The sequence below is a fragment of the Lagenorhynchus albirostris genome, chromosome 3 (assembly GCF_949774975.1).
Source record: "Lagenorhynchus albirostris chromosome 3, mLagAlb1.1, whole genome shotgun sequence".
Taxonomy (NCBI): domain Eukaryota; kingdom Metazoa; phylum Chordata; class Mammalia; order Artiodactyla; family Delphinidae; genus Lagenorhynchus; species Lagenorhynchus albirostris.
The window spans coordinates 112,874,624-112,884,445 of NC_083097.1; the positions used below are offsets into that span (position 1 = coordinate 112,874,624).

General features: G+C 36.0%; 1 protein-coding gene across 1 annotated transcript; it reads left to right on the forward strand.

Annotated features, from left to right (window-relative positions):
• The first annotated feature begins 4,707 nt into the window (after positions 1 to 4,707).
• Positions 4,708 to 9,822, forward strand: LOC132518256 (F-box/LRR-repeat protein 21). Its single transcript, XM_060146259.1, has 4 exons — positions 4,708 to 5,073; positions 5,561 to 5,683; positions 8,662 to 8,833; positions 9,179 to 9,822. The coding sequence occupies exons 1-4, from the start codon at positions 4,708 to 4,710 to the stop codon at positions 9,820 to 9,822; spliced, it is 1,305 nt and encodes a 434-aa protein (XP_060002242.1).

Here is a 9,822-nt window from a genome sequence, read left to right on the forward strand (position 1 = left end):
CAAACATACCTCTTTTAAAATTAAAAGTTTTCCTGAAAAATAAATATATCTTGATATAACAGAGACTATTGAGAGTGTATAGAAAATTGCTAAATCAATGAAAAAATATAACACCAAAAAGTTGGCAGTTACTGCTTTAGGAAAGATTTGTTTGACATAAATACTAATTTTTCTCCTGTTGAAACCTTGATGATATTGTAATTTGACTTTCATATTTTAAGAAATCGTAGGTTTTAGATTTAGAAGGGAACTTAGGGGTCATGTGGGCTGCAAAGAACATAAATATTTTTGAAAACATCCCTAAAAAGTTGTTTGTCCTCTGTTTGGGATATGTTTAGTGGGAGGATTTTGCCCCTCAGCACAATTTGCTTCTATTAGAATGCTGTGTGTTTCAAAGCTATATTTTGGAATAAATCTTCTGCTCTCCCGCCAGGCCACGCCTCCCTGGTCATTGCACTGGTGACTGGGATTTCAGACCCCTTAGCAGAGACCATGTGCCTGTGGTGGCAGCAGCCTGATTTCTCAGTGTACCACCTTAGAAAAGTAGCTTAAATAAAGAACATTTGCTCGTTATTTCTGTTCATCTTCATCTTGCTGCTTCCAACGAATTTGTCTAACCTTTTAGATAGTTTTGAATTTTTATTCTTTATCTGTAGTATTTACACAATATTTCTACTGTTGCGACTATTAAAAACTTGAAACTTTTAAAAGTGCCTTTTGTTTATTCATTTCACCAATCTGGAAGAATCTGGTGATGGTGCAGAAGATATGGCTTTGGATGTTTAGCTTTTCATCTAACCTGTCTTTGATTATCTTTCCCTCAAGAATACTGTGGGAGATTTCTTAGATACTTGTAGAGGCTCCGATTCACAGGGTCACCTTATCTACCAAATTAATAGACGTATCAAAAAAAGGAAATTGGGTTACGGTGGATAGTGGAGCCACCAAGTGGACTTTGAGTCATCATTGCATTCTTTCCCAAGTGCTTACAAACCTGCTTTATACTCTAGAATTGTGATCAGTGTCAGGCTTGCTCATCTCTCCCTTTTCCAAATTGTGGCATACCACCCAATGGGATTCTGAATTCTGGGTTTGTCTTCCACCAGCCCTCACACTTTCAGATAGTGACTCTAAAACAGCAGTCAAATTCCTTCAGCCACCAGGGAAGTAATTCATCTGATCTTAAAGACTCCAGTGAACTGATCTGAGTTAGGTACTTTGGTACCACCTTATGGGTCTTAGGTAGTGATTCCCTATTTATATACCTTTACTAGATGTCTTCAGTGTTCTCTAGCATAAAGAATGGGCTGCACACACAGAATCAGCCGTATTGATAACTCAGTAGAAAATTTTCTGCAGTAAATAAAATTGTGTGTCGTCTGATTAGGGAAATATGTCACTTGACTTTTCTTTCTCTTATTTGTGGTGTTCCTCTGAAAGTGTACCTGGTGGCTTCTTTCTGCCTACTTCTGGAGTGGAATGTAAAGGAGAGAGAGATGGCCTTGCCATTATCTGGAAAATAGTGTTTTGGATGATAGTAGAACAGCACTTGGCAGTGGGGAAATCAAATTGTGGATATTGACCTCTAATTCATTCTCCCTGTCTGTCCTCCAAAGTTCTATTTCAGGAGTAGGCTTCAGAGAGAAGTTGAGAGCTGGCAGGTGGTAGGCATTAGAGATTTAAGAGAAGTTTTTAGTGGACTGATAGGTTGCCTCCTCCACCTCCTGTGTGTAACTGAGTTAGGCTCACAAAAATTAGCACAATGCATTTATTTATTTTTACTTATGATACTTATTCATGATGTCCAGGCAGTGAGTTTTATCCTGGTGTAGACCTGTTATTATTTTCTTCCATGTCCATAGACTGCTTCTAATTCTGATAAGTCACTGTGCCTAAAATTGATCAAACCTCAAAGAGTATGAATCAATCGATTATGAACGAATCAATTATATGTCTCAATATAAGTGAAAAAATAAAAACCACAGAAGCTTATGTTAACAGCAGACTAGTCAAACAAACTACATTCATATGGGAATGATAAAAAATCAAAGTTCTGTCTGCTTAATTATTTTAACTGTAGTGGCGTTACGTGCTGCTAAAAACTGGAACTGAAAGATTTACACAGCCTATGAACAAATAAATGTAATCATGGGCTACCTTAAATGTTCTGTAATACCTCTCCATATGTGTTTGTTAAAATGTGGATTTTCAGAGCCCTCCTTTGACTGTTTGATCCACACACAGCCTTTTATTTGAGCAGAACTTCACATGTAATTCCTGGCAAGTGTTGCAGTATTTCCATTTATCAGGCTAATGTGGTTTTTTTTTGTTTTGTTTTTAATGGACAGGTTTTCTTCTGAGTAGAAAATAGTTTGGGAATCAGTAATTTCCGGACAAAAACTTTCAGCGTATACAATGATATTTAAATATCCTAAGCATAAAAATTATTGGGATTTTACTTATATATCCTGATAAATGTGTTTTTGTGCTGTTTTGCCAAGCTAGGAAGTGAAGTCAAATGGATGTTGGTGAGCACCCCATGGCAGCAGTCACTTCATTTCGCTTGTTCAGCGGGGACTCTAACTTGGAAGCCTTCTTTAGGTAAGACGGTAGTTTGAAAAGGAAATAGCAGTTTTGAAAAGTGATTGTATATGCTTAGGCTGGAATTTCAAGCTAATAAAGATCAACTTGTCTTGAGTTCTAATATTTTCCTGATGCTCATTGCTATAAAATTATTATATATAAAATTTATGATTTGTGGGTGGGTTTTATATTCTGAAAATTAATGTACATGAGGAAAAAGAAAACTAAGGTGTTATTTTTAATAGAATTATTGGTACCTAATATCCTTAAGTTATTTATGGTGATTCTGTCAGTGAATTGGCAATTTAATGATTGTAATAAGTAAACAGGTTTAACGTTTAATCCATGTTGATGCAGATTTAATGTATAGCACAATCCCCTTATTTAGAACTGCAAGGCAGTTTTCTAACTGGACATTTGGATGAAGTCTTTGTTTTATTTTTGGCTTCACTGCTTTTTAAATGACAGATTATGTTAGGGATAACTCTTTTGTAATTCCTTAGTAAAATTTTAACTCTCCATTCTGTAGGCTACCAAATAAATCAGTTACAAGCCAAATGTCAATAAACGTGCTCCACATCAGAGTTGAGAATCTAGTGTCCATTCCTCTACCTTCCCTGGGCCATCGTATTCCCTTTTAGGGAATTAGCCCTTTAAAATAGTATATGCTTTGAATTATCGGTGTCAGCAGTTTCATGTATTCTACATTGTATTGCTCAGTTATGCACGTAACTGGTTTAGTCAGATTAAAGTGTGTAGTAGCTCTTTTGCCTGATGATTGAGATACATGTGTTTTCCTTTTTTTCTCCAAACCCTAAAGATGACCTTTCATTTTGCTCAGTGACTTTATAGGTCATTCCTGTTTCTGGGATCCACCTCTATGTTGTGGTTAAGAAATGTTTCACATCAGACAGAGTGACTCACAGACAGAGATATTTACGTATTAAATAGATATTTCATTAGAGTTGAAGGTAGGTTTCAATTATGACACCAAGTCTTCCACATATACATTCCTAACATTCAGGGGTAAAGAGAGGGTTATATAGTCAACATAAGTTCAGAACTACTCTTATCATTATTTTACCTTTTAAATTATTGTATACTTAAAATACTTTAGATTCTTATGTAAAATCTATGTACAGGATTATATACTTGGGTATATCTAGACCTGAAATTTCTTGGAACTTAGTTGTGTCTCAAGCTGACTAATACCTGGAGAGTCATCATTTCTTTTCGTTGGGAAAGAATGCTCATTCCTTTGCTATTTTACATTGGCTGGTAAGGAACCAGTATGCTGGTCACACCGCTTCTGTCCCTGCTATATCCCACTTCTCTACAGCTCTTGTGTCCTGGGTGTCATCTGAACATTGTCACAGGTCATTTGACTTTTCGTTAGAATTGTGCTCCAACTTAAGTAATGTCATGAAATTTATTCAGGAAGATTCACTGGACAATTTAATATAACAACAATGACTGCAGCATATATTGAGCACTTACTGTGTCCTGGCACTTAAGATACTTTAATCCTCTCAATAACCTTATGAGATTGGTACTGCAGTTCTCCCTGCTTTTCAGATGAGGAAACTGAGGCTTAAGTTAATTTGCTCAGACAAGATCCCATGGTCAGTAAATGGCAGAGCTGGGACATACCCAGATTTATGCTTTTAATTATGTTTCACGGGCTCCCAGACCCCCTGGGAGTTCTTAGCACAATTGCAGTGTGATAGTGAGAATACAGTCATTGACGAGGAATAAACCTGGCACTTACACTGCTTCCTTGGACCTTTCCTCCTGGAAGCCTCCCCAACCACTCGCTCCCACATACAAACTCAAATACATGCCCTTCCCTTAATCTTCCATTGCAACTTGTCCCAACTTCAGTGATGGCATGTATCACCGTATTTTGCCGTTTCATCATAGCTCTTTGAGAGCAGGTCCCCTCCTATTTATCTCGTATCCCTAGCACATAGTAGTACCTATCAACGCATGAAAGTGGAAGGTTCTTGTCAAAATTATATTAAACTGTTTCTCATTTTCTAATGTTGTTATTCCATACAATTAAAGCAAAATATATGATGGAAATGTGGGGAAAATGGTCACTTAACATTGTTTAATGTTTACAGAATGAAGAGGAACAATTTATCTGTTGGGAATAAAGTTGTCCAGTCTTCACCAGCAGTGAAACAGCCTAAACTTGGGTTCTACTCTTCTCTCAACCAGACTCATACATACACTGTCCTTCTAGACTGGGGGAGTTTGCCTCACTACGTAGTGTTACGCATTTTTCAGTATCTTCCTTTAATGGATCGGGCCCGGGCATCTTCTGTATGTAGGAGATGGAATGAAGTTTTTCATATTCCTGACCTTTGGAGAAAGTTTGAGTTTGAACTGAACAAGTCAGCTACTTCATATTTTAACTCCACTCATCCTGATCTCATTCAGCAGATCATTAAAAAGCATGCTGCCCATCTCCAGTATGTCAGCTTTAAGGTAAGAGAAATAAACATTAAATAAAAACAATGACTTGGGTTTTCTTGACATTTGTGTATAACTAGATCATTATATTGAAGCAGTCAATGAATTTTGCAGAATTTTAATCCCAAACTATTTCCTATTTCTCTGTAGTTACTTGCATAGATTTAGGTGTAGCACTTGAGCTATAATTGAATAATTTAAACTTCAGTTTCCTTCATGTAGATGCCATTATTAAATTTCAGGTAATTGTATTTGAAAGTATAAATACAATTTGAAAGTGTAAATAAGATTTGAAAGTTTAAAGTGCTTAGAAAATTCACTTGTCATTTCTGTTTTTCATTTTTTATCTGAGATAGCGTGTATAGAGAAAAAATTCTAATTTATTTTATAGCTTGAAGGGATAAGTATGGTTTTGCAATTGAATTCTATTAAATAATTATATTGCCAATAACTTTCTGATAAGTTATATTCAGGAAATTAAGATTTTAAATTGTCTTTGTAGGTTGATAGTAGTACTGAATCAGCAGAAGCTGCCTGTGACATACTTTCTCAGCTGGTAAATTGTTCTATACGGACTTTGGGCTTGATTTCAACGGCCAAGCCAAGTTTTATGAATGTGTCAAAGGTAAAGATGCTAGACATTTTTGGGAGATCTACTAACATTCTTAAATATTGTCGAACTAGTCAAAAATAATTCTATTCCTAAAAACAGACCATAACCCTACTTGCATTCAAATAATTATTTAAAGCCGTTTTCTGTTGACTAGCACTTATTTTTGATGAAATAGCTGATGCATGGTTTCATTCTTTAGATATATTCTGTAATTTTAGTAATTGTTTCACAGTAGATGTCATTAATATAAAAGTTAGATGTTATACCTAGAATTTTCAAGTGCCAGTTTACTTAGTTGCTTTGAATGTAGAGTGTGTAGGGCCAATAGTGGGTGTCTTTCCTGTAATTCTATAGTCTCTACATTGGAGGTGGAACAATATAATGTTTAACTAAATGTCCTATACTGATGAGGATGATGATTGCATCCTTACAGTAGAAATTCTAAAACAGCAGTGGCTTGAAAACATGACTGAGGTTTATTTCTCTCACACTAAAGAAATCCATAGGTGCCACAGTCCATAGCTGGTATGAAGCTGTTTGGAACCCACGCCCCTTCTAGGCGCTCCATTCTCTCCAAGGTGTTTTCTTCATTTTCATTGCCCAGGATGGCTTTCTCAGTTCCAGCCATCACGTCCTTGTTCTAGACAGCCGGAGGGAAGAAATGGGGGCAGAAGGGTGTGCCCTCTCCTTTTTCAGGCTGTAAGTACCACAGGACTAGCCCTAAGTACCTCATGGTGCTTCTGTCTGCCAGCCAGCCTAGCTCTGTGACCATAGCACATTTCTGGGAGGCTAGGGCAGCCTTTTAGCTGGGTGGCAATGTGCCCAGCTAAAAATTGGAACCAGATTACCAAAAAAGAAAGGATGGACGATTCCTAGGAAGCAAGCAGCAGTCCTGGCCACAGAAACTGATGACTGTCTTCTCTTCATTCAGTCTTCAACTTGAAGGCCATTTCCTCAGGGAGGCCCTCCTTGACCACTTTTGCTAAAACAACACCCCTTCCTGTAGTTACTCACTAATGTATTACAGTATTTTCTTTTCTTTATATCCTTCATCAGGGCTTGAAATCACCTTGTTTATTTAACATGTTTACTCTCTTCTCCTCAGACAGAAAACATCAACCAACTCCTTGAAGGCAGGGATTCTATTTTGCTTATTTACTATTATAAACCCAGAATTAGAATAGTGCCTGCTATGTAATAAGCACTAAACTATGGTTGTCAGTAAAACTGGCTAATGGAAACCTTCCTATGGAAGAGGACAGAGGAAGAGTATCATCTCCTTTCTCCCTAACTGGGTCATGGCTCTCCTCTAGCAAGCATTTCTGCTAGCCTGAAAAGAATGGGTCTTTTGGGGATTCAAGTAATTTAAGTAACCAGATGAAAACTTACTACTTCTAAATAGTTATTTCCTTGTTTATGAGCTAGGGAATCAGATCAACCTGAAATTCTGAGATTCTGGGTTGTCTCTCATGTTGCACATCAGCTTCCAGGGCTAGCTTCTGGGTTAGCTGATGCAGTCACTAGAGTGGAGGACCAGCGATTAGCAGGCTTCGTTTCAAGCTCTGCCTCCACAGCAAAATGAGCTCTGTGGCTTCTGGCAAAGTTGTGGATCTCTCTGAGCCTCAGTTTTTTCATTTGTAAACTGAGGGAAAGTAATGTCAAGATACAGCATTTTGCTAGGCATAAGAAGTACTAAACTAATATATTGTTACTGTGATGAAATATGTACTCTAATGCTTAAATGTGTCCTTCAGTACTAAAAGAGTTGGGTGAGAGTTGATTAAAAGGAAAATAAACTTTATATTTCTTAAGGAAAATGAGTGATCTATTTCTATTCCTCTAATAATTTTTGGCACCATAAAATTTAGTAAAGAGGTTTAGCTGTCCACCATTTAAAAATTTGTGTAAATCAGTTTACAATTAGTATAAACCAATGTTTTGTTATAAATGAATTGAGATGTATAACCACTTTGGTCATTCTGATAGGGACAATAGAGCCTTTGATAGAATCCAAGTTGATGTTGAAAAAGGAAAAATGATCATGCATGGATTTCATTTCCATACTTTCTATCTGTGTCAAAAAATACTGGATCTGAAAACTTGTGAAATTCCATCCATTTTGAAGTCAAACTGTAAATAAGCTTTAGTTTGTCAATCTTCAAAACAGAGAGAGTTTTCAAACTGTATCTTTGTTTAGATAATCTGCTAGAAAAAAGTTTGGAAGAATATGACATCATTTATTCATTTATTCATCAACAATAAATATTGACCTTTTACTATGTGCCAGATACTATTTCAGGTGCTGGACATACAGGAGTGAATAAAACAGATAAGATTTCTATTTCTTTTAGGCTAAGGGGTTGAATAGGTCCTGAAAGCACAATTTTAGGTTTTGTGGGTGATATAGTTCTGCTCACCTCTAGCACTGTAGTGTGAAAGCAGACATAGCATTACATAAATGAGGCAGCATGGCTGTATTATGGTCAGACTTTAATTATGGACACTGAAGGAGCTTCATATAATTTTCACATATCACAAAATATTACTCCTTAAAAATTTTCTTTCAACCATTTGAAAATGTAAAAACCACGCTTAACTCATGAGTCATAGCAGTAACAAGCTGTGGACTGGATTTGGCTGGTGGACCATAACTTGCCAACCTCTATTCTAGGAAATAAATATGATTATATCCTTTTAATATTGAAAAACAAATCCTTAAGATTGAAAATAATTGGAAGATGTGTTTATGAAATCTTTGAAATTTCTTCCTTTCTCACCATTCCATTTATTAATGGTAAAAGTATAAAACTATACTTTGTTATAGATATGTCTTCTACTGGCTAATGGCACTGTAAAAAATAGTAATATGTTGATTGCTTTTATTATGTTACTGTAAGCATGTTGATATAAGTAGTTTTAATGAATTACTTAATTGAAGCTGTAGATGTTTAAATAATGTCTTTGTAATTTTTTTCTTATTGCCATGCTAGTCTCATTTTGTGTCAGCACTTACAGTTGTTTTTGTCAACTCAAAATCATTATCATCAATCAAAATTGAAGACACACCAGTGGATGATCCTTCTTTGAAGATTCTTGTGGCCAATAATAGTGATACTCTAAGACGCCTCAAAATGAGTAGCTGTCCTCATGTTTCGTCTGATGGTAGGTTATATTTTTTACGCTTGCATGATTTTTTTTATTATAGTAGTAGTAATAATGCAATTTCCTATTGAAAACTACATGCTTATGAGACATAATTCATTAATCTTTTTTCAAAAGACCTCTTAATGTATAAGCTACGTATAGTTTAAATTGCTTCTCCTAGGAGTATCTTAGTTATGGATATTTTTTATTACAAGTATAATTATATATATCTTGGCATCCATCTCCTCAGAAATCATTACGTCTATTTTAGCAAATAATGAATAATATCAAATTTAAATTCACAAAATGTTCTATTAGTATCCATATTCTTTGTGTTTAAGGATTTTTCCCCATTTCCTGCAGGAATCCTTTGTGTAGCTGACCATTGTCAAGGTCTTAGAGAACTGGCATTAAATTATTACATGCTAAGTGATGAACTTCTCCTGGCACTTTCAAGTGAGACCCATGTTAACCTTGAGCATCTTCGAATAGATGTTGTGAGTGAAAATCCTGGACAAATCAAATTTCTTTCTATTAAAAAACAAAGTTGGGATGTACTCATTAAACACTCCCCTGGAGTTAATGTTGTTATGTACTTCTTTTTATATGTAGAGGAATTGGAGACGTTCTTCAAAGAAGAAACCCCTGTTACTCACCTTTATTTTGGTCGTTCCATAAGCAAAGCAGTTCTAGGACGGATAGGTCTTAACTGTCCACGACTAATAGAGTTAGTAGTATGTGCTCATGGTCTTCAGGCTCTTGATAATGAACTTATTTGTATTGCTGAACACTGTAAAAACTTAACAGCCTTGGGCCTCAGTCAATGTGAAGTTAGCTGCAGTGCATTCATTGAGTTTGTAAGACTATGTGGGAGAAGGCTAACCCAGCTCTCTATCATGGAGGAAGTTTTGATCCCTGATGATGATTATAGCCTAGATGAAATTCATGCTGAAGCCTCCAAATACCTGGGAAGAGTATGGTTCCCTGATGTCATGCCTCTCTGGTAA